This window comes from Hemicordylus capensis, chromosome 2 (genome assembly GCF_027244095.1).
Source record: "Hemicordylus capensis ecotype Gifberg chromosome 2, rHemCap1.1.pri, whole genome shotgun sequence".
NCBI lineage: Eukaryota > Metazoa > Chordata > Lepidosauria > Squamata > Cordylidae > Hemicordylus > Hemicordylus capensis.
In genome coordinates, this window is record NC_069658.1 from 36,129,473 (window position 1) to 36,154,971 (window position 25,499).

Below are 25,499 nucleotides of genomic sequence, written 5' to 3' on the forward strand. Positions count from 1 at the left end.
TTGATAGACATTTTTCTTCCTCTCTCATAACATTAGAACCAGGGGTCATCCCATGGAACTGATTGCTGAGAAATTTAGGACCAATAAAAGGAAGTACTTTTACACACAACACGTAATTAACCTATGGAATTATTTGCCACAGGATGTGGTGACAGCCACCAGCCTGGATGGCTTTAAGAGGGGTTTAGATAAATTCATGGTCTACCAATGGCTACTCGCTTGGTGGCTATAGGCCACCTCCAGCCTCAGAGGCAGGATGCCTCTGAATACCAGTTGCAGGGGAGTAACAGCAGGAGATAGGGCATGCCCTCAGTTCTTGCCTGTCGGCTTTCCCAGAGGCATCTGGTGTGGTGGGCCACTGTGTGAAACAGGATGCCGGACTAGATAGGCTTTGGGGTTTGGGCTGTTCTTCCATGCAAGATGGAGTTCAGCTGGAGAAATTAAAAGCTTGCTCACTCTATGATCCTATAGCTGGTCCTAATAAAAGCAGCACCTAACATTGACTCTCGGAGTTTTATTGGACCAGCAACACAGGGCTACTTCGTTTATTGTGCTCACTGCTCCTCGACGCCAATGGGGGGGGGGCATAACTTCCGCCTAAGCACTCATAGGCTCGGCCTGAAAAACCGATTGCATTGCATGCCGAGGCGTGGCAGCCCCTAGCACCAGAGAAAGAAAACTCCCCACAACTTTTGCTCCAGTCGCCGCGAAACGGACCGCCCACAGGGCAAAGTTCTTGGGCGCCCGCGGAGAAAACGCAGCGAGCAGGGGAGCGAGCAAGCCTATTTGCGGCCCCGGCGAGCGGGCGACGCAACGCTATCAGCGCAGGCGGTTAACGGACTTCCCTACTCTGTTGCCGTAACTGCCCCCCTCTCTGTCTGTCGGGTTCTCTTCTCTCCCTGAGCGTCAGCGGCCCTCGATTGGCGGGGCTGCCCCGCGGCACGTGACCGGGGCCCGGTGGGTTAGGAGGTTGGAGACGCGAAGGGGGTGGGGCAAGCGGAGGCGGGGCTAGTAGCAGCACGTGCCGTGGAGCGGGTGGTGAGGAGGAACCGCTGGGTGCGTGCGCCTCGTCGTTGGGAGCCGTTCGTCGTCCGAGGTGTTGGTTTCTCGGGCCAGGTTTGGGCGGGGAGCCGGCCTCCCGTCGACTCCTCTTGCTTCGCTTTCGCTCCTTGCCAGCCTGTGAGGGGAAGCCGAGTCGAAGGGGCCGTTGGGCGGGAAGGGGTCGCGAGGAGGCCTCGAAAGAGAAGGGGCCGTTGAGGGGAGCGAGCGTTGGTTGGGGCGGCGGGGGGCGGGGTGTCGCTCTCCTGCTCTTCCCTTCCCGTCGAGGTAACGGATCTTGGCCTTTTTTCCTCTCTCACAGAGCCGGTTGGATTGCGTGATTCTGCCCAGACCGGGGCGGTGCCATGGATGACGACGACTGGGACACGGAGATCACGGACAATAGCTCCAGCAGAGGTGGAGGCGGAGCCCTGCCCTCCTTTCAGCCTAATTTCCAGAAGCTGGTGCGTGGTGGTGAAAGTGGGGTGGGGGCTAATGCCCCACCGGACCCCCATTTCTCTTGCAGAGATCAAATTTGTGGGATATGGATTGCCCACCCATAAATGTAGTTTGCTCCATTTGTGCTTTTCTCAAACGTTTTTCTGGGGAACATAGGAAGCTGCCATATACTGAGTCAGACCTGTCTAGCTTAGTATTGTCTACACAGACTGGCAGTGGCTTCTTCAAGGTTGCAGGGAGGAATCTCTCTCAGCCCTATCTTGGAGAAGCCAGGGAGGGAACTTAGAACCTAGATGCTCTTCCTAGAGTGCTCCATCCCCTGAGGGGAATATCTGACAGTGCTCACACTTCTAGTTTCCCTTTCATATGCAACCAAGGCAGAACCTGCTTAGCTAAGGGGAAAGTCATGCTTGTTACAAGACCAGCTCTCCTCCCCCGCCACTGAATGGCATGAAGGAGGGTTTTTCTCATCTTAATAAATAATAATTTTGATGTACTACTGGAATTTGGTTGCTAGGACAGGGCTGCACAATTCTGGCCTTCGTGTTGATGTTGAATAATCACCAGACTACTGGCTACTATGGACTGGGAATTGTAGTTGGAAAACCAGATGGAGGGCTGAAATTGTGCATCCCTGTTCTAGGAGCATGTTGAATTTCAGAAAATGCTTCTTGGGGTGGTGTGAGGGGAGGAAAACAAATCAGGAGGTGGAGAGTTATGGGTTTTGTTTACTTCCAACAGTTTTTAGGAAGCTGCGTGTGGGGGAAACTGTACTTTCTGTTTCCTGAAACAAGAAGCAGAATGCTAGCTCTAGTGCATAAGGCTTTTGTAAATGGTCCCTCCTTGTATTTTGGTAAGAGCTGAGTTGGAGTGCTTGATGTGCTATAACAAAGCACTTGCTGGGCCTTGAGATAGTTATTGTGCTAATAAGCCAGACTGGGTATTGGCATTGGTATGGGTGGCACAAGCCAAACTGGCAACCTCAGTGCTAAAACTCTGCACTAATTGGAGGAACTTCCTAGAAGTGCTTTCTCCAATTCTTGCTATAAGTACTGTGGCTATTTGCTACCTGGGTAAGCCTATACTCGACTTGGGAGCAATCTTCATTGAACTTGGTGGGATTAACATGCAACCCTGTTTAGAACTGGGCTGTTGTCTTCTGGATCTGCTCCTAATCCTTTGTATTATCCGGTGCTTGTACTTTTTTGGTCCATCTTCTCTATCAATCATAGCATGAATGTTAATGGAGGAGAAAGGGCATGAGTTGCAGCAAAATTCTGTGCATGTTTACTCAGAAACAAATCTCTGTTCAGTGGGGTTTACTCCCATGTAAGTCTCCATAAGATTGTAGCCTTAGTTACTCTAACATTACACTAGTTGTTTGAACAATTCTGTGAAATATGGGCACTGATGTATGTGGTTTTGTGAATGTAGTATAATATAGTTTAACTGGCTATAAAACTTGTTGGCTGGTATGGCTGTTCCAATGTGCCTAATGTCTTGTTCACTCTTATAGGGCAGCTTCTCTGCAAAAGCAAATGAAACTTCATGCAACCTCATTCAGAATGTAAAGCCCATAGGTATGTGCTAAAAATTTTTATAGGCGCTTTGGTGTGTGTGTGGGGTGGGTGGGGGGATCTTGATGTAATGGAGGCCAGCTCCATGCAGTACCTGGCATTTCAACAGCTGGGGTAAGAGAGAAAGACTTTTCATTGAAACTGGAGGCTGCTTAGATGCTGGGAGGGTGGATAGATACTTGAAGCAAAAACAGCCTAGTTGAAGCAGGAACAGGTTCTAATGTCTTTGCCAAGAGTGCCAACCTCCTACTGTGCTACCCCCCCCCCCCATGTTCTTACAGAGCAGTTGGTGTTAGATGACCCTGTGGGGAGGAGGGACATAGTCATAATTACCAGGAATGTAGTCTCAATTGGCTTATTTGGGTTTCCGCTTGTAGATATTGATGATGAACCTAGCAAAGCACACCAGCTTACTCAAGGTTCTGGATGGCGTCCTGGCAGCCAAGGTAATCTTGTGATGTATAATAGGTTGATATTAACTTGTATTCTCTTGAAGTAGACTGGATAGGAAGCTATTATTAAAGCTTCCTTAAGCATACAAATGGCCCTTGTTATCTGCAGTTTTGCACTTGCAGTTTAGCTATCTGTGGTTGAGCAATATATACCTGACCTCGTTATCCACGGTATATGGTTTTGCATGACCACAATTTTGGCAGTGCAGTTCTGCCCTTATGTGGCCGTGCCCTTGCTGCACATGCTCATGGGTTCGGACAGTGGAGTGCTTTGATCTGAATGTTTAGAGTGTGTTGTGTTTCTAAAAGCCATTTTGGGTAGCATTTGGTATCCTTAGGGAGCCACTGAAAGCCTCCAGCAGCCATTGTTCAGGAGCTTTTGGAGGCTTTATGGAGCCATTTTTGTGGAGCCTTTGGGAGCCTTTTTTTGAGCCATTCCTGTGGAGCTTCTTGGAGCCATTTTCTGGAGTCTTTTGAAACATTATACTGCCCTTGTAAGATGCAGATTATCACTTTTATAAACTTTAGTTTTGATGACATTTTATTTTAATTTTCCCGATTCTGATAATTACACTATAAATGGCAATTAAAATTAAAATTAAAAATTAAATTGATTTTAATTATCAGTTGAAAATTGATTCTCGTCTCACTCCTTGATTCTCTCACTCCTCTATGTCTTTTTACTTGAATTGGATTTAATTTTGTGCTGCCTCTTTGGCCAACTTGCCAACCAGTCAGGCCAAGGGGCTTTTGCTGCTAAGTGCTGAACTTCAGATGTCATGATTACACTTTACTGGAGAAGCTGGGGGGCATTGCTGGAGAGTGGGAGAGCTGAGGTGGCCAAGGTAGAGTGCTGTGCTCCATCCTTATTTCTGCTTTTATGCTGTCTTTTTTGGTGATTTTTTTCAGTCATTTTCCTGGGCTCAGGAACCTAACCCCACTCCCCCAATTTCCATTATTTTCATTTATCCACAGTTTCGTTATCGGCGGTTGTAGGCCAGAACAGAACTTTCACAAATAATGAAGGCCACCTGTACTTCATCAGTAGTTAATTAGAGTTAGATGGGTCCATGCTCACTTTAATCCAGACATGAAAGTTATGGTCTGTATTAAACTCTGGAAGTGTTAAGTCCCAATTTGTTTTGTTACTGCTTTTCTAAACATGATGCTAACTAAATCAACTCTTTTAGGGAGTTTTTCATCTGGAAACCGAGCTTCCTGGGGTGATAGACATAGAGGTATATATGTACTGATGTATATTTGCACCTGTTTCTTACTTTAAAAAAAAAAGACTTACTACATTTTCAAAACACATGGTGTATGCATTCACTGACCTATTTTTGCAAAGTGTTTCACTTTGTGAACAGCAAAGTGCTATTCACATAGGGTGATGGAACTTAAAGGCACTATGTGTTTTCACTCTGTAGTGGCTGTGGATTAGAAATCAGAGAGAGGGAGAAATTGGATTATTATCTGATGTGATAGATGGATAGGGTACAGCGTCATTAGATATGCACAGTAGGCAGATTCTAATTCTACAGGTTTCGCCTAAGGTTAAAAACACTACTGCCAGACCATTGCATATGCCCTGAAGGTACTTTAGTAAAAACTGAAGAACTGAACATTCTTTTTGTGGGCTCAGTTCAAGCATGGTGCCAAACTGGTTTGGAGCTGCTTTCATTTTCTGTTCTCTCCACACCTGGCTTCATAAACTTCTCTCATCTCCATGATGAATCAGCTTTGGGAGGTAGAGTGATGTTTGAATTGACAAACCAGTTTGCAAGCCATCTCGTAATATTATTTATTTATTTATTATTAAAACTTTTATACTGCCCTTCCAAAAGGCTCAGGGCGGTTTACATTTGCCAGTTCTGACATCATACTTAACCCTGATCATTTTTGGTATTTGATATTTGATTCATAGACCAACCCATGGCTTAGGTTATCATGAGTAAGCTAAGACAAGCCTTGGATTTGCAGCTTCCTAATCTCATTTCTCCTCCTTTTGCAGTTAGATCCTGGCTTGTTTTTAACCATAGTTAAAATAAATCATAGTTTTAACACAAAGGACAACTGTGCTTTAGCCAAAGCAAGAACTTTCAGTCTCATACCTTCACAGCAGGGGAAGAGAAATGCAATCCAGAGGCTTGCTACAGCTTGTGAAATAAATTACAATCTGAGTTAGCTTTGGCCAGTAAAGAGATCTCTTAAAATTTGTCAGGTGTAAGTGGAAAACCAAATGGAGAAGACAAAAGAACTGGTGGATTTGGAAGTGGAAGGACTTTTGGAAGCAGAGGTAGGCTTCTTGGTAAGTGCTTATTTGCATTAAGGTGAAAATAAAGTTAGCCATTTGATCATTCATAGCTTCTGTAATGTGAGGTCTTGATGTATATACCAGCTTTATAATATTTATTTATATTTACATTTTATATCCCGCTCTTCCTCCAAGGAGCCCAGAGCGGTGTACTGCATTCTTAAGTTACTCCTCACAACAACCCTGTGAAGTAGGTTAAGCTGAGAGAGAAGTGACCGGCCCAGAGTCACCCAGCATAGAACCAGCTTTTTAATTAAGAGACTTTTATCCTCCCTTTATGCTCATCAGCGTGGGCAAGACTAGTAACATCCATTTAAACAATAAATAGCCAAATAGTTAAAACTGTTTTAGAATTTTTTTAAAAAAAAATTAGGCTGGTGAAAGATATATTTAGTAGAAATTAAGTTAGTTTGTAAAAGAACTGATGTGTGTTAATCAAGATTTAGAAATTAATTGGACTCGGCAAAATTAGCCTGTAATACTAGTGTGCTGATGAATACCAAAAAGGTGCTCTCCTTTTTAAGTGTAAATTACGATTGGAATTGAAATACTGGATACAGAATGCAAGAACATATAAAGTCTAAACCCCATGTAATTATATATCTATTTTTTGTTTTAGATTCGGGGTGGCGGTTGCTGAAAAATAAACTAAATGTGTGATGTGGAAGCAAAACTGTAGCTAAGTCAGATGCACTTTCTGAATTGGGAACATAGGACACTGCCATATACTGCATCAGACTATAGGTCCATCTAGCTCAGGCAGCGGCTTCTCCAAGGTTGCAGACAAGAATCCCTCTCAGCCCTATCTTGGAGGTGCTAAGGAGGGAACTTAAAAACTTCTGCTCTTCCCAAAGCAGTTCCATCCCTTAAGGGGAATATCTTACAGTGCTCACACATCACGTCTCGCATTCATATGCAATCAGGGCAGGCCCTGCTTAACTAAGGGGATAAGTCATGCTTTCTACCACAAGGCCAGCTCTCCTACTATCTACTGACAATAGATATATTACTTAACATTAGACTCTTTCTCTTGCATATTAATAGACTTAATGCTAGATTATCCGTAGAGTCAGGGATGCAAGAACACTAAGCCACAATTGAGGCGCAGAAATGCAAGAAACAAATGTTCATGTTTCTCAGAGCTGTTTAACTTAGTGTATCTTGTAATGTCATCAAATTACTCAATACCTAACTCCAGTTTGGATGCTTAAAGTGACTTTCTCCATGCTACATAGTAATTGTCTGGCTTCAGGTGCATGTAATGCAGTTCCTTTGCATTGGAAATGGGTCGACATTTTAGCTTTGTACCTTCTAGCTATCTATCAAATTTGTATACTGCCCCAAACTTTCGTCTCTGGTTTACAATAACATAAAACCAGTTAAAAACATATACAAAAAACCACTTCCGGTTCCGACGCTGACTGAGCAAGACGCTTCGCTTGGAGTCTCTGAGAGAAGACCTGCAGAAAGCAACTGGGGAGACCCAATAACCACCCCCTGCCCCACCGGATTAAAGTGGGAGGTGAAGAAGACTCAACCAGCCAGGCGAAGTCAGCTCCTTTTGAGAGGAGAGCTGGTCTTGTAGTAGCAAGCATGACTTGTTCCCATAGCTAAGCAGGGTCTGCCCTGGTTGCATATGAATGGGAGACTTGATGTGTGAGCACTGTAAGATATTCCCCTCACGTGATGGAGCCGCTCTGGGAAGAGCATCTAGGCTCCAAGTTCCTTCCCTGGCTTCTCCAAGAGAGGGCTGAGAGAGATTCCTGCCGGCAACCTTGGAGATGCCACTGCTAGTCTGTGAAGACAATACTGAGCTAGATAGACCAATGGTCTGACTCCGTATATGGCAGTTTCCTATGTTCCTATGCTGCGAAGGGGCGCGGGGAGGCAAGGTCTCTTCGTGCCAGTCGAGCGATAGGGCTAGACTGAAGGAGAGTTCTGCAGTGTCGAGTTCAGGTTGTCCTGATATCAAGCTCGGAAGTGTTGCAATCTCTATTAAACGCCAGTGAGTTAACAAAGTAAGCTATTAAGAATCTCATCTAAAGGAACAAGGAAAATAACCTGTGAGATAGAACCTTACCTAAACAACGCCTTCTGGATGCCTTTGGATGTTAAGGTATGGTTGAAATATCACAGCTCCATATGGAGAGAGACTAAAACCTTACAAGAACATCTGCAGAGAAGAGGAGCTATAACTTTGCAGTAATCTCGAAGAGAGGGGTGATTAATGCCTATTCCTGCTTTTGTGCTTTCGAATGGCTATTGAATCTGCTGAAGTGATTTAAAGCGGTTCAAATTTTGCTTAAGTTACTTGGAAGTAGTCCAGGTTACTATTTTGTTGGCTTGCAATATGCCCTAAGTGCAAAGACTTGATGCTGGGGATTACGGAGGTGAATATGGCGAACTCGGGACGTCTTGAAGTGTCCTGAAGAGTGTGAAGTATATTTCCTACCTTTCTTTTGGGGGTATAGTTGACTTTCTGTGTGAGTCTACAAATATGAGCATGGAAGGGGACCTGTGACTATATTATAGAATGAACTAATGGAGGCGCCTTGAGCGAAGAAGAGTAAGGGTGAAGTGGAATCAAAGTGGAAATCACACTTTTCTGTTTGCAGTTACTGGAGGTGTATATTGGTTAAAGAGTTAACCTTGTTGTAAACATCCATTATGTTGTAGGTTATGGCTAGTATATTAGAATGTCTAAGACTAAGAACACCTCAACTGGACCACAAACCCGCACGGCTGGAAAACTATCAGTGGGAACGATTCCTCAAATGGATAGGTCCACCGGTGAAATTTGGGAGTTACCTCAAACTATTAATAGCAAATTAGACACAAATAATGAAGTAGTACAATCTGTGGTCCATGATATGCAAACTCTTAAAGAGGACATACAACAGATAGCAAATTTCCAAAAAAGTAGACGTTGCAGACCAGGAGAGAATGGAATCGAAAAAGGAAAATGAAGAGTTAGCTGATCAACTTGCAATGTTGCAATTGGTACAGAGGGGGAAAATGCTTAGAATAAGGGGAATCCCAGAAAGCATAACTCAAAATCTAACAGATGTGCTGACAAATAAACTAACTAAACTTTTGCAGGTAGATTTACTTAATATGGAAGAACTGATTGAAGATGCCTACAGAGCAAATGCCACCTTTGCAGTCACCCACAAAGTGCCTAGAGATTGTATAGTTCAACTCAATTCCAAGTCTACCCAAGATTGTATTATACAAGCCCACTTTCAAGATAAATGGGAAATTAGCGGACAAACAATTATGGTGATGAAAGAAATCCCAAGGAGATTCCTTAGGAAACGAAAAGATTATAGGGATCTGACTGATACTTTAAAACAAAATAAAATCCATTTTAGATGGGAGTTCCCTCAAGGGGTTGTCTTTACCTATAAAAACAAGAAATACAGATCAACTGAAGAATAAAAAATAAAACAATTTCTTCGCAGATACAGGAACGATCTTCAGGTTCCAGGGGATTTCCAAAAGACACAAGGCAATAAATAAGGGAGGGATTAGCAAAATAAATAAATAGTCAGTATGGAAATAAAATTCTTTTCCTTGAATGTAAATGGCTTAAATATAAAAACAAAATGCCAAAAAATATTCCATGATTTAAGAAAAAGAAAATTAGACTTGATTTGCTTACAGGAAGTGCATATAAGGAGTGATAGAAAATATTTACAAAACAAAGCACTGGGCCAGCAATTTGAAATGTTAGATACTAAGAAAAAAAGGGGCGTAGTTCTTTATATAAAATATTTTTTAGAGCCAAAACGGATAAACAAAGATGATTATGGAAGAGTACTGATGGTAGAAATAAAGGTTGGCGACTTAAAATATATAGTAGTGGGCATATATGCCCCCAATGAGGCAAAAGCAGATTTCTATAGAAAATTGGAAAAACATATACAAAAACTTAAAAATAAATTAACAATTTAAAAATAAGCAGAAATTAAAACCCAAAAATATTAGGAAGCTGAGAAAGCTTGGGTGAAAAGATGGAAAAAATAAAACCTTATGTGAAAAGATATACCTTATGCTTCCTATCTAAGGCAAACTTTATGCTCGTTACCTTTGGCATAAGCTGGAGGGTTGGATGTTGGAGCACCATATTCTGGGCCCTGAGCAGGCAGGATTTAGGGCCGGTCACTCGACGCTGGATCATTGCATGGTATTATACCATCTGGCATGCAAATACACAGTTGCCTCTAAAGGTAAACTATATGTCGCATTTATGGACTTGTGAGCTGCCTTTGATACTATACCAAGAGAGTTGCTATGGGCCAAACTTAGCGAAACATCTATTGATAAAAGGCTTTTATTTCTAATCCGATGTCTCTATGCTAACTCCTCCATTAGAGTAAGATATCCCTCAGGGGCCCTAACTGGTCATATTCCTACCACTCGCGGAGTCAGGCAAGGTTGCTTGCTGGCCCCTGCATTCTTTAACCTATTTGTAAATGACCTGGCCCAAGTTTTGGGAAAGGTGGATGCCCATTCCCCTAAATTGGCAGACGTACGTGTTCCTGCACTATTATATGCTGATGACACGGTGCTCTTATCTCAGTCTCTGCTTGGTCTAACGAGACTTCTTAAAGCGTTTGCCCATTATTGTAACTCAAATAAACTCTCCATTAATTTCGATAAATCAAAGTTTTTGGTTTTCTCGAACTCTAGGAAGCTCTATAATTGGAGGATTAATCAGATCTGTATAGAACAGGTTACCAAGCTTAAATATCTTGGGATTTACTTTCAAGCCAATCTAAATTGGAAATTTCAGCGCCTTTATGCTATTTCTCTGGCACGCAATACATTATTTGTCTTCTTGCGTTTCTTCTTTAGAAAAGGCGCCCAATTTATACCTAAGGCCTTGCGAGTTTCCGCGCTAAAATTGCGGCTCAGTTGCTCTTTGGTGTCTCTATATGGACTCGGGGTCTGTTCAGATATCGAATTGATCCAGTCCAGATTCCTTAGAGCTATTTTCTGAGTCCCTAAATGCGTATCTTATGCTACTCTTTGCCTCGAGACTGGTTCTTGTTCGATCTCCTGTCTAGCTTGGGTGGCTTCACTCACACGTTGGCTCAAACTCTGTTTGAAGCCCTAGGAATCTCTTTATATTCAACATATGTGGAGGGATTCTTTTCCTAACCCATGGCTGTCTGTCGTTACCACCAAAATGTTGGGTATGGGGCTCTGTCCTTCTCACATTCTCTCCTTGGGCTATGCAAAGGCTACTGTCATTCAGCGCCTAAAGGATATTGAGCTTCAATGTCTGGTTACTCTTGGGAATAGACGCTGTTCCCCCTTGCATCTTGGCATCTCGCTCCCAGTTGGAAACTAGTCTGCCAGATATCTATCTTCACTTCATTTTGTTAAATTCAGGTCGGCCTTTGCTAGGGCCAGGTTGAACGTATTACCTTCTGCTATACTCTTTAGCAGGTTTTCTAAAGATCCTTCTGCTTTGGGGCTGTTTCCATGTGGAGAGGGTAGCCTTGAAACTGTCATGCATATTTTGCTATATTGTCCCCTATACCGTGATTCGAGGAGAGAATTATTGTCTCCAATTTTTGAGCAGTTCCCTGGTAGGCCTGACTCCTTCTATCTTAACTATTGCCTGGCTGACACCAATGATGAAGTCACTAAAGTTGTAGCTAAATTCATTTATGGGGCTATGAGACAGACATCCTGCCATGGTTTTTTATAATGTATTCTTAGTTTTATTAGCAATCCTGTTTTGTACATTTTCGATGCTCTTTATGATATTTATTGCACTTCTGTATGTTCTTTCTTTTTTCTTTTCTGGTTGGCTTAAGGCTGTAATAAAATTGTGTGTGCGCTTCCTATCTAGGAGACGGTGCATCTAAAAAAGTAGGGGCAGAAAGCTTGTGTTTCTTCTTCTATGGTATAATGTAGCATATGTTTTGAATGCCTCTGGCTTCCTGCCAGCATGGAAGTTATTTTAGCCACCTTTCCTGAAGGAAAGTAAGCTTATGAGATCACCTGGCATACTGTGTGAGTCCATGTGTGTGCACCCCCGCCCCATCAACTTGACAATGCCTGGACCAATATGAACCAAACTGGGTATAGTTGGAGGGACACATAGGGACACCTCAATGGTGTAGTTTGTGATGTCATTCACCCCAGTTCAAGATGGTCGACTCATGAACATTTAAGTGGGCTAACTTGTGAACTGCCTAACAATTTAGACCAGACTTAGTCCAGTTGTAGGGATAGTGAAAGGAAAGTAAGCAGATCAGTTCTTACCAGAACTTCATTATGATTTTGTCATTGGCTGGCCATGTCAATGATATTTGGTAGCCTAATAGAGGCCATAGGTTGCTTGAACCAGTGCCATAGCAATATTGGCGGTGACCTGTGGTTAGACATTTTTGCTCACTCACTTACCTCCACAGCTCTTACTCGAAAACTCACTCCCTGTTGCTGCTGGCAACATGGCCTAATGACATGGCCACCCCAATGTGAGCCCATCCCAGTGAGCACAGGTCCTAGGGCAGTGACAGTGGACTGCGTCATGGTGGGCAAAGGAAGGCGAGCTATTGATGGTGTGTGTGTGTGGCCGGTGGGCGTGCTGTAGAGGCAAGTGGTGGGTGAGCTCATTGAACCATCTGGCTTGACCTGGTGGCCCATTTGCTCTGCACATCCACTCAATTTTGTATCTGCCCAGAGGTGAACTATGGTAGCTCATACCTTCTGAGTTTTGGATGCCATATCTACTCACTGTATACTAGTGTTTTGGATGCCATATCTACTCACTGTGTACTAGTCTTATAATCTGGTTCACAGAAGAACTTTATATCGCAACTACTCTGTGTCTGGGCTATTTCATTACACAAAAGGAAACATTATTCTGAAGCACTTGCGCATAAGCTATTGTTTTTTGTGTTGAATACAGATATAACAGGTTATCAAATTTGTAGGGCAGACTTGGATGGATGGGATGGGTGGAGATGAGAAGCTCTGAATGAAGAGAATTGTAGATCATGTATCTTGATATTCTTTATTCTATAACAGCATCAGGAAATGGGTTTGAAGAAAGAAAGTCTTCTGGCTTTGAAAAAGGTAAGGTTAGTGTTAAGGAACATTAACCATCCAGCTTTGCACACATCTGATATGGGGAATCGAGACATAGTTTATTTGAGTGTTGTACATAGCTGGAGAGCTTGTGGTTGTGACGTTAGGAACACTTACATACCATTTTCCAACAAACAGTTGTGGCTTACATAGCAAAGAAACTAGAAAATGGTGAGCCCAGTTACTGGAGGATACACTGTGCTAACTTTTCTATACTGATGAATGAAGATGCTGTTAACCCCTGCTAAATGCCAGTTAGCAGGGGTGACATAAAATGAACATCCACCCGCTTCAGAAAAACTACATATAAAGCAAACTTGAAGGCTGCATAAAACAACTTGATAAAATAATAACTTGAAAGGCTACTTAAATAAGTCAGCAGTATCTTGTATTTATCAGGTGGCGCTTGAGTAATCAGCCTAATCTAAGAAAAGATCTCTGCATGTTTACTCAGAACTGCCAGCTTCTTCCTTCCCTCAGGTGTGGTGCGCTGTGTATATGCAATGGTGGAGGGTGGATTTTGCTCACTCCTGCCCAAGGTCTTCCTTTCCTGCAATCTTGAACATCAGAGAGGTCCCACAGGTTAGGAAAAAGGGTGAGGTCTCAGCAGTTTGACAAAGGATGTGGGGGAAAAGGAGGGTAACAAGTTAGTCACTCTCCATGACCCCTTTCATGGGTGGCTGCAGAAGGGACCGATCACAGCACCCTGCAGAGTGAAGGGGGTGTGTTATAGGAAAATGAAGGCAGCTGCACTGCAGAAAAGGAGGAATAAAAGAGCATAGACAGCCCCTGGATACTGGGTACATAGGCAAGGAGCAGAGTGGGCTAGAAACATTCTGGGTTCCTTAACTTTCTGCTGGAAAGTCATGAGTTGGCAGCTTTGATAAACCATTCCTGGCAATAGAGGTGGCAGCTCTTCTATCCAGGAAGGTGCAGAGATTTCTAAGGAGGCATCACCCTCTGTGAGCGTGTGAACCCCCCCCCCCCATTCTCAGTTGCTGTAGTCAAGGCCATCTCGATGGGTTATCCCCCACACATGCTCCAAGGCAGGACTATGTTAATTAGCTGAAAATAGAAGTCTTTAGAACTTGAGGGGATGACCCTGCCCAGTTCTTACAGTCCTGTGTTGATCCAGGCAGACTTTTCTCTTCTCTCAGATCTTCTTTTGTTACTCCTGATTTCAAAAAATAGAATTCTTTTAATCCTTAATCCTTTCTTTACTCCATTCTACTTCCTATAATAATAATAATACTAATAATTCTCCGATCTATCCACCCCCCACCCTCCCGATCTCTCCTGCCTTTTTCGACTATATGGAGCACGCAGGGACTCCAAGAAACATCTGCGTTCCTTCTAGGAAAATGGGGAGTGGATTCCCTAAGGGCACTAGAGCGCCTGGATCTCCATTGCCAGATGCGTCATTGCTGGCTGTTGCAGAGCCGTCTGGCAGGACACAAGGTACAGCTGCAGCGAGTCTCCTGTCCTCAGGCCACGAGACTCATAGCAAAGTGGCAAAAGGCGGAGAACAAGCAGGCAGGGGCTCTAGAGTCTTTCTCCCTGCTGGTGAGCCGCATTAGAGAAGTGGCAGCAATCCCTCTTGCTAATCCACCTCCAACTCAGGCAGAGATCAGAGCCCTGGGTGAAGGGGGTGCAATGGAGACGGCAAGAAATTCGTCGACAGCCTGCGTGAGAGAAAATGGCACCCGCAATGAAAAGAGCATGGAAACAGCCAGCACTGCGGAGGAGCAGCTCAAATGGTGCCCTGAGGGAGCCAGGCAAGGGGAAATGGTGAGCTTATTCCATGGGGAGGGTAGCTCAAGTGTGGGCCCCTCCAATCAGCCTACCAACATGCCTTAATCAGTACCCCTGGAATGGCAAGCCTGGTTCAAGAACGCAATGGAGACAATACTCCAGCTCAAACCCCTTAAGAAAAATAAAAAAATCCAAAAAACGCAAACAAGCATCCTCCTCCTCAGAGCAATCTTCTACTGATCCCCCCCCTCCCAAAAAGACAAAAAGAAAGAAGCATACCCAAAAGTCTCTTACTAAAAGGGCAAGGGACTTAAAATATTATGATAAAGAGGATCACTCCTCAGAACAGTCAGGATCTGGATAGTGGTCCTGGACATTCATAATAGTGGGTTCTGCGGCTGCGCAGACCAGCTTCGGCAAGAATTCTATAGCTCCTCGAGACGCCCGCAACCACCTACTGCACGTGACCAGCACCATCTAGCGGCGGTTGGGCGTCCTCATATTCAGTTTCTTTCTGACCGCCGTTAGGATCAGGCTTCGGAAATGTCTGCTCCTCAGTTATTAAAATTTTCTAAGATCTACAAATATTTTCGGCTACGACTAAGGACTGAACTGACTACTCTGCTGGATATTGTGTTAAACTTGAATAAACCGTGACATTAAAAGAAAAAAGAAAAAAACCCCAAAAGACGTGGACTGTTTTGACCACTCTACTTTCGTTTTCCCTCACGGCGTGTTAGCGATCTCGGCAAACCTCCACTTTGACTCTGGAACGACTGACTATTCTTTGCCAAATCCCACGGACACCTTCGCAATGAGTGCCCCGTAGGGTAAGGAGAAAACAACTTTTAAGCGATGTTCTGACTGCCAGGGAAAACTTCCGTTTACGGACGGCCATGACTTCTGCCTGGGCGAGGCTCATGATGCTTCGAAGTGCCCTGTTTGTCTAACGTTTAATAAGCAAACGCTTAAAAATCGTGAGGCACGATTAAAGGTGTTCTTTATGGAGGAGGCACTGATGGCCTGGAAAGACTTGCCATTGAAATCGGGTTCTGCTGCTCAGTCGCAGTCAAGAATCCTGGCAAAACCGAAAACAGCCACAGCCAAACATCCCTCGACATCGAGGGCATCGACGCCGGGCGCCACGGTGTCGACATCGGCAAAACTGGTTCCTGGTTTTAAGAAGCCTGCAGATCCATCCGCTGCCTCTAAAAGGCGCTGCCCCAACATCGGGGAGCAGCCCAAAGAAAAAGAAGCGCAAGGAGCGACACAAGGAGCAGAGTCATGGCTCGACCCGCACGCCGTCGGGGTTGCAGACGGTTCCAACTCCGCGGCATCGAGCGCTCTCTTTGTCCCCAGCGTCGACTCCACGACAATCGCCTTCAACACCGTTGTCCTTAAGGCACACTGCGCCTGAGAAGGTTAGCGAAAGCTTCTCAGCATCGAGGGCTAGCGGCCAGTCGACATCGAGAGCCGAGGCGGTCTCGACACAAACTAGACTGTCAACGTCGACAGCGGCGGCCTTATAGAAGACCCAGCACTGGTATCAGTCATCTTGGACACCGTGCTCGATGCAGAGGTTGCCAATGCGGAGCCTGTGGAGGGGATTGTGCCTATAGATCAGGAGACACCACCTCTTCAATGTGGGGCTTCAGCCCGCAGATTGACCCGCTTGCTGGAATCAGAGGAACGCACGCGTTCGACAGGAACTTTTACTGGCTTTAATGTTTTTGAGGGTCCTGTCCCCAAGACCCCTTCTATCTCTGCTGCTGCCACGCCTGTAATGACTCATACGGACTGGAGTGAAACCTGCACCGGACTGACTCTGCGATATAAACCTCTTCGTGCTATCCGGAACACTGATTGGTGTCGCTCCAAGCAGACTTCCCAAGGGCGCCGTTGCGTCCTCCACCACCAGTTCGTCCAGTGGCCACTCAGACTTTTGCGGCACCACTAGCTCGGCAGCTGCAGCCAAGACCGCTGGTGCCCACAGTACTGGCGCGATACACACCTGCACAACACTCACCCAGGCGACATTCACCCATTCCCGTCTCGGATGATGACGGTGACAACGGGACTGACTCTTATGTTTCTGACACCACAGAACCGGACCCTGGGGATCCAGAGGAACCGGAACTGCCAGATCCAGGACTGAATGTGGCTATCGTCCCCTCTGCTTCACCCAATGAAGAGATGAAGGGCTACCACCAGCAGGTGGCAGAAATGGCTAAGGTCTTGGGCCTCGATTTGAAGCAGAACACACTGGAGTTAGACGATCTGGTCTATAATATGAAGAAAGCCGCGACGGGTTTACATACAGTCTTCATCCCAATGCTGCCACACATTTCACGGGCAGCTAAGTCAGAGTGGGAGGTCCTACAGCCCTCTGCTCCAACCTCTAAACGTCTGGAAGCTCTTTATCGGGTCCAGGAGGAAAGTAATGAATACCTTGTTAGCCACCCGACGCCAGACTCACTGGTGGTGGACTGTGCAACCACCTCAAAAGGGGGTAGAAGGGATACTACTCCTGCTGACAAGGAAGGAAGGAAACTTGATGGGTTAGGTCGCTGCACCTATTCCACCACCTGTCTTTCCATCAAGATTGCTAACTATATTGCCTGCCAGGCCAAATATACCCATTCGTTGTGGGAGACATTGTTTGATCAGCACAACACTCTGGATCCTACAGAGTTCCTTAAATTGTTTGAAGCCACCTTTGCCAAAACAACATCTACTACCAGACAACAGCTGACAACGCAAAGCATCTTGCCGAGTCAGAATTGCGCGCTTTGACATCTTCTATTGTTTTGCAGAGACATGCTTGGCTGAGGGCGACAGGCCTTCAACAGGACATGAAGGACCGTATTGAGACCCTTCCATTTGATGGGAAAGGCCTATTTTCTGACAAGACAGATGAGACTATGGAGCAGTGGAAGAAGTCCAGGCTCCCTTTGAACCATTAGCAATGTCCTCTCTGAAACTGACAATGTTGAAGACCCTCTTTCTGAGAGCTGTCACCACTGCAAAACGGGTCAGTGAACTCCGGGCCCTACGTATTGATGAGCCCTACACTATATTGTATCCGGATCGGGTTGTGATGCACCTGGATCTGGAGTTCAGGACAAAGGTTGTCTCAAGCTTTCACCTAAACACTAACACTGTACTACCGACCTTCTTCAGGAATCCATCGACACCACTGGAGCAGTCCATGCATTCTCTGGATGTGCGAAGGGCCCTACTATACTACCTACGGGCTACAAGACTGATCAGGCGAACAACCAGTCTGTTTGCGAAAAGGGTAAACAAAGAGGCTTATCTCCTAGCAGACAAAAACTCTCTTTCTGGATAGTGGAAATGATTAAGCTGGCATACGACCTGCAAGGGGTGACCCCGCCATCCATGCTCATTCGACCAGAGCTTATGCTGTGCATCTGGTGGGCATAAGTCTCAGCGACATCTGCAATGCAGCTACCTGGGCATCTCACCAGACCTTTGTGAGCCATGCTGTGGACTTCCGTAATGCAGCACAGGCAGACTTTGGATGGGCGGTCCTAAAAAGGGTGCTGCAATAGCTTGTTGTGCCCGCCTCCAGCAAGGTTGCTTGTAATTCACCCACTATTATGAATGTCCAGGACCACTATCCAGATAAACAGGTTGCTTACCTGTAACAGATGATCTGGTAGTGGTCCTGGACAGTCATAAGACCCGCCCGCCCGTCCCTGCTGCAACACATTAAAAAAAAAAGTAAACAGGCTTAAGGATCCAATGAGTTGTCAGCCATCAAGAAACTGAATATGAGGACGCCCAACCGCCGCTAGATGGTGCTGGTCACGTGCAGTAGGCAGTTGCGGGCGTCTCGAGGAGCTATAGAATTCTTGCCGAAGCTGGTCTGCGCAGGCGCAGAACCCACTATTATGACTGTCCAGGACCACTACCAGATCATCTGTTACAGGTAAGCAACCTGTTTTTCTGATTCTGGCGACCCCACTCCTTTGAATGTGAGACACACTGATCATGAAAAGCAAAAAGCCCCTATTTCTGAACTTGAATGTGACATAAAGGGGGACCAAGTGGGCTCGGGCGAGGGTTTCCAATATCCTGATGCCCTTCAAGACAAGGAGGAGGGGGAGTGGTCTAGGGGAGAGGAACCTGAACCCAGTAACACATCACAGCGTTTGTTTCTGTAAAGTCTCTGAGGACTTTAACCCATTAATGACCAAGGTGATACTATAGGGTTGCAGTTGAAGATAATGCCTGAGTCGACCCAAACAACTAAAGGGGATTTGGTGTTCCCCAGGGCCAAACCTAGAGACATATTACTACCAATGCCAGACTGTTTTACAGAAACCATCAAACAGGAATGGTCGCTGCCTGCCATTAATAGGAAGCCTATGGCAGTAGCATCCTGTTCCTATTCTTTCTAGCAGGAGTCTTCTGACCTGCTAAAGACCCCAAATACCGACACGCCAGTGGTCCAGTTGGTGTCGGACTCTTTGCTCCCCAGGGATGGAGAGGCATCTCTGAAAGATCCTTCAGACAAGAAGGCAGAAATGGCCCTAAGGAGAGTCCATGACAATTCATCATTAGCAACTCAGTCTTTAGCAGCTGCTTCTATGGTGGCCAGAGTTAGTTTACTGTGGGTTGATGACTTACTTAATGATATCTCCAGTGTTCCAGTGTGACTGCGGCAACAACTCTTAAAGCTTCAGAAGGCCCAGGCCTTTGTGGCATATGCCACATTGGACTCCTCCAGGGCTCCTCCAGGGCTTCAGCTGCCACGGCTGAAAAGCTGGCAAGTAGACTCTACCTCTAAGACCAATTTAATGGCGGTCCCATATGATAGCACAAAGTTCTTCGGTGAGACAGCGCTTAAAGAGATACTTGTGAAATCTAGGGACAAGAGGAGAACTATGCCCTCAGTTTCCCACAAACCGAATAAGCCAAACTATAAAAGGCCTTTCTAGCCCTTTTGTATGTTTCGGCCCCCTTTCAGGGGCTGAGACAGGGACTTTAGGCTACAGCGGTTCCCAACAAGGAATATGGGAAAAAACAGACAGGCCTTTAATCAGGCAAAGCATTAAAAACAGCCATGACTTAGAACTGTCAGACCTGGGGTGCTGCCTGTCAGGCTACTTCCACACCTGGGAGCAGTCCTCAATGGACAGGTAGGTCCTAAATCTAATACAAGAAGGATACAGAATAGAATTGAATGGTACTCCCCCCTGACAGATTCCTTCCAACCCCATGCTCCAGCTCCATTTTCAAGCACTTGGAGTTAAAAAAAAAAAAAAAGGCAATCCAACACCTCTTGGACATGGGAGCAGTGGAACGCGTGCGTCACGGCCAGGAGGGGAGGGGCATTTATTCTATTCTGTTCACCATCCCCAAAAAGGATGGCTCGAAAAGAGCAGTATTGGACTTAAAGTACCTCAACAAGTGGGTATGTCACATGATTCCTCTGAGTCCTCTGAAATTGGCATGGATTGCGGTGGTGACACCCCACAAAATCCTTCTGATCTCCCTTTGGATGTTCCACCAAAGCCCTTCACTTCTCTGAAGAACTGAAATGGTACACAAAAATGATTCAACAAATGGCGGAAATGTTGGGCCTAGAGATTAAATGCCCTACTACTGACTGCGAAGACCCTGTTTATAAAATGATGGCAGCTGTGCAATCTACACAACCAATTGCTCTGCAGCACGAAGATGTGTTGCAAACATCCACTCCTACTTCAAAATGTTTAGAAACCCTCTATCGCATACAAGACGAGGATAATTGTTATTTATTGAAACATCCTCTCCCGAATTCCTTCGTGATAGACTGTGTATCTTCTAAATCCAGCCAACGTCATACTACCCCTTCTGACAAAGAGGTTAGGAAACTTGATGTCCTTGGACGCCGTGTCTACGCCACGGCCAGCTTTTCTATTCGCATAGTGAATTATGCGGCCTGCATTGCCTGCTATAATTATTGTCTTTGGGACTCGGTCCGCAAGGACCTTACCACATTGAAAGCAGAGGACCTTGTTAAAAGATTTGATGAGATTCTTAATAAATCGGTTGACTTCACCAGACAACGATTAAGCACCTTCAAACACTTGGCGGAGACTGAGTCTATAACAGTGACTACTGCGGTCTCTCTCAGACACCATGCTTGGCTGTGATCAACAACATTAAATTCTGATATGAAATATCGAATAGAACATTTACCATTTGATGGAAAAGGTCTTTTTAGCGAATCCACTGATTCGACGATGGAAACGTTTAAGAAATCGAAATTTACAGCTGAGAGCTTTTCTACTGCAGCCGCTTTGTCCAAAGGCTCCTCTTGTTATCGGTCCTACAACCGTCAACGTTCTGGTTTCAGATACCAAGATCGGAAAGATTACAAGAAGCCTTTTAAACCTTACCATAAAAAGGGCTATGCCCAACAAAATAAAAACCAAGGCCCTCGTACTGGCAAGGACACTACCAAACAGTTTCTTTGATCTCGGAGACTGTTCACTGCTTCCACCATCATTGCCAGCCAACGCCTCCAACACCAATGCACTGACGATCTATGGCATGCATTCAATACCAACTTGTTTTCCACCCAACATCTTCAGACTGGCCAGTCATGCCTTGGCATGGCACCAGATAACATCCGACCAGTGGGTCTTAAGAATTTACAACACTGGCTACGCCACTGATTTCATAACTTTGCCAGGTTTCGAAGGCATCAAGACTACTCCTCCGGCCCCGTCCCTGTGGCAAGAAGTGCATGCCCTGTTGGAAAAAGTTGCTGTAATACCTGTGCGGTGGACAGACTGACTGAAAGGTTTTTATTTACGCTATTTCCTCATCCCCAAGAAGGATGGAGGACTCAGAGCTATTATGGATCTCAGCAACCTGAATCAATATGTGGATACACGAAAGTTCTGTATGACAACGTTGCAGGGAATTCTTTCGCTCCTATCCAAGGAGGAGTGGCTTGCCACGTTAGATCCCAAGGACGCGCATTTTCATATCGAAATTTCATATCGACAACCATTGCAAGTTCTTGAGATTTGCAATAGGAAACTTAGCGTTCCAATACAGAGTTCTGCCCTTCGGCTTATCAACAGCGCCAAGAGTCTTCACCAAGTGTATGTCAGTGATCATCACCTATTATTTACAAATGCGGGAGATCAAAGTTTTTCCATACCTAGATGATTGGCTCTTGGTACACCGTGACAGATTGAAATTAGAATCCCAGGTCCAATTCACTGTACAGCTTCTGAAAGACTTGGGAGTTCAGGTCAATTGGGCTAAGTCCAAACCTCAACCTTCCAGATAAATAGACTTTATAGGGGCTATGTTGGATACAAACGGGCCTATTTTCCTCTTGACAGGTACCATCAAATCTGCGTCCTTGTATGCCTCTTCGAAGATCACCCCCAGAAATGAGCCGATCAAATCCAGCGGCTGCTGGGTTTAATGGCCTCACACAAATCCATGGTTATTGACACACGATTGCGAATGCGCCCTCTTCAGCTATGGTACCTGCAATCATTCGGCCCAAACATCAACAGCCAAGGGGTGCTGTTGGACATTCCTCCGTGAGTTCGAAGATCTCTGATGTGGTGGGAAAAGAGAGAACGTTCTGAGTGGGGTTGCCTTTGATTCCCCTACTCAGACGCTGTGTGTTATGATAGATGCCTCCCTCTTGGGTTGGGGAGCCATTGCGGCCCATCAAGTACAAGGTCTGTGAACAGTACAACAACGACATATACACATCAGTTTCTTGGAATCGATGACAGCTTACCTGGCACTCAAGTCTTTTGCTCCCTTGATTCAAGACACGATTGAGCAGTTATTAATGAACAATAGTACAGTGATCGCCTATGTAAACTGACAGGGTTGCACAGTGTCGCACTCCCTGTGTGCTCTAAGCACCCACATGTGGACTTGGTGCATATCCAAAAATGTCTTTCTAGTTGCTCTCCACATCAAGGGTCTGGAAAAACGTCCTGGCGGATGACCTCAGCAGGACTTTCGTAAACCAACAACATCACGAGTGGGAGCTGAAACAGTCCTGCCTAGACGTCCTGATAAAAAGATGGGGAGTTCCTCAGGTGGACATGTTTGCTTCCTTCTCAAACAAGAAATTTCTGTGATATTGTTTCAGAGCAGGCGTTGGACACGGATCCCTGGGGGATGCCTTTCAGCACCACTGGGGGAAGAGCCTTCTTTATATGTCCCCCCCCCCCGAATCATAATTGGAGAAAGCGCTGTACACTCTAGATGTGAGGGGATGCCTTCTGTATTATTTAAAGGGGACAGAATGTATTAGACAAACCAAAATGCTCTTCGTCTTATTGAAAGGCAAGAATAAGGGCCTGTCTGTGTCGAGGCAGAGACCCTCACACTGGTTAGTGGAACTCATTTTCTTAACGTATAAGTTACAGAATCAACAATCTCCAAAGCTGATAAAGGCACACTCCATGAGAGTGTATGCTGTTTCTGCTGCACATTTATCTGGTCTCCACTTTAAAAACATATGTGCTGCTGCCACTTGGTATACAAACTTAACTTTCATTAAGCACTGTGCCGTAGACTTACATATGGAAGCAGAGGCCAACTTTGGCAGAGAGGTACTCAAGAGGAATTTCCAATAGTGGGTGAAATGGCTGCACTCTCCGCCATGGAGATAAAGCTGGCTAGTCACCCATTTCTCATGTTGACAACGGATTACTTCCAGATAGACAGGTTGCTTACCTGTAACTTAAGATCTGGAGGTGATCCGTTGTCAGTCATGAGACCCACCTGTACCTCCCCGCTGCTGCATCTTAAGAACAAGACTGACTCACCTATTTGGTAAATGAATCCCATGATGTGTGGCTTGTCTATCATCAGACAGATCTTCAAGAAACTGAGACAAAATGGCACCCAACTGCCGAGAAAAGGAAGGCACGGAGCACGTGCACGGCAGGAAGGGGCGCCAAAGATAAGCTAGCTAACCCATCTGAGAGGTCCCTGTGCAGGCGTAGTAACCCATTTCTCATTACTGACAACGGATCACCTCCAGATCATAAGTTACAGGTAAGCAACCTGTCATTCCTCCTTCCATATCAGTCAGTCATTGCTGCCAGTAAACATCTGCTCCTCACCCTACCGGCTCAAGTATGCCACTCGCTTCTCTGGTGGCTTTCACCACAGAACCTGCTGGGAGGTTCCTGGATCCTCCAAAAATTATTGTGACAACTGATGCCAGCAACAGAGGCTGGGGGGCACATTGCCAGCAATATTCAGCGCAAGGAAAGGAGTCAATGATGGAAAAGAAACACTCCAATGGGCTGGAGCTGAGGGCCGTTTGCCTTGTGCTTTGTGAATTCCAACAGATATTACAAGGACAAGAGGTTCTGATCAAGACCGACAATACAACAGCAAAAGCCCATGTAAACAGACAGGGGAACGAGATCAAGATAATTACACGAGGCAGCCCTTCTGATGACATGGGTCGAACTACACATAACCGTTCTCTCGGCACATCACGTGAAGGGAGATCTGATATATCTGGCTGATTGGCTCAGCAGAGAGGACCTATTGACAGGAGAATGGTCTCTAAACACAGATGTCTTCAACCAGTTATCTCGCAGGTGGGAAATGCCAGTAATCGACCTGTTTACGACACCACAGAACACAAAACTACTGTCGACCTTCTGCCCAACAGGGGTGCCATATGCGTTTCCTCCAACCCTGATACTAATATGTGTGATGAGGTGCATCAGAATCCTACAGGCAGAGGTCATACTAGTGGCTCCCATCTGGCCAAGGTGACCTTGGTTCGTGGAACTACTCCATCTCAGTATGTCAGAGCTGTGGTTCCTTCCACTTATTCTGGACCTACTGATGCAGGGACCAGTGAGACATTCCAACCCGGGCTGGTTACAGCTAGCCACATGGAGACTGAGCGGTGGATCTTAAGGAGTCAAGGTGTCTCTGATGTCGCCAACACAATTAGAGCCTCCACGAACAGAGTGTACCAATGTTCCTGGAGGGTGTTTTTACGATGGTCAGCACGTCACAACATCCCCAGAGGGTAGGCTACCTTTCACCACCTTTTGGAATTAATGCAAGAGAGCCTGGACAAGGGTTTGAAACCTAACACGTTGAAAAGGCAGGCAGTGTCACTGGCGGGCCTTATTTCCGGCATATCTACAAGGTCTAATATTTCACATCCTCTCCTTAAGCATTTCCTGAGAGGAGTGACATTGTTATCTCCACCTACGTCACACAGTTTTCCGTCCTGGAGCATGAATACCGTTTTGACGGCACTTCAGTATACACCATTCAAGCCCATAAAGGTTCAAGCCCACCATTCAAGCCCATAGAGGAGCCCCTGGTGGCGCAGTGGTAAAACTGCCGCCCTGTAACCAGAAGGTTACAAGTTCAATCCTGACCAGGGGCTCAAGGTTGACTCAGCCTTCCATCCTTCCGAGGTCGGTAAAATGAGTACCCAGAATGTTGGGGGCAATATGCTAAATCATTGTAAACCGCTTAGAGAGCTTCGGCTATAGAGCGGTATATAAATGTAAGTGCTATTGCTATTGCTATAAAATCAATTCCATTAAGATTATTGTGTCGCAAACTGGCATTCCTAACGGCTATTACCTCAGCTAGATGTGTGTCGGAACGGAGAGCCTTGTCCATATACAAGGCCTACTGCATATTTACAATGGACTCAAGTTTGTCTGATACTGGACCCCTTTGTACTAAGGTGATATTACAGTTCCGTCAGTCACAAGATGTTCTCCTTCCATCTTTCTATCCACATCCGAA

The 25,499-nt window shown here is 45.5% G+C and overlaps 2 protein-coding genes across 11 annotated transcripts in view; one reads left to right on the plus strand and one right to left on the minus strand.

Moving 5' to 3' along the window:
* SLC38A9 (solute carrier family 38 member 9) overlaps positions 1–926 on the minus strand; it is a 110,578-nt gene extending 109,652 nt beyond the window's left edge. Inside the window, exon 1 of one of the 2 annotated variants that reach the window (XM_053298271.1) lies at positions 850–926. The gene's annotated coding sequence lies outside the window, so the exon portion shown is untranslated. Of the gene's footprint in view, positions 1–456 lie in introns of both variants that reach the window. The other variant, XM_053298270.1, reaches the window with a different exon arrangement.
* A 30-nt stretch (positions 927–956) lies between these two features.
* DDX4 (DEAD-box helicase 4) overlaps positions 957–25,499 on the plus strand; it is a 120,263-nt gene continuing 95,720 nt past the window's right edge. The window contains exons 1-7 of one of the 9 annotated variants that reach the window (XM_053298256.1): positions 957–1,096; positions 1,361–1,502; positions 3,014–3,077; positions 3,452–3,520; positions 4,717–4,764; positions 5,748–5,834; positions 12,888–12,935. In XM_053298256.1, the coding sequence (XP_053154231.1) occupies positions 1,404–1,502; positions 3,014–3,077; positions 3,452–3,520; positions 4,717–4,764; positions 5,748–5,834; positions 12,888–12,935 (415 nt within the window). In that variant the 5' untranslated portion in view covers positions 957–1,096; positions 1,361–1,403. Of the gene's footprint in view, positions 1,180–1,360; positions 1,503–3,013; positions 3,078–3,451; positions 3,521–4,716; positions 4,765–5,747; positions 5,835–12,887; positions 12,936–25,499 lie in introns of all 9 variants that reach the window. The other 8 variants (XM_053298258.1, XM_053298257.1, XM_053298255.1 and 5 more) reach the window with 8 other exon arrangements.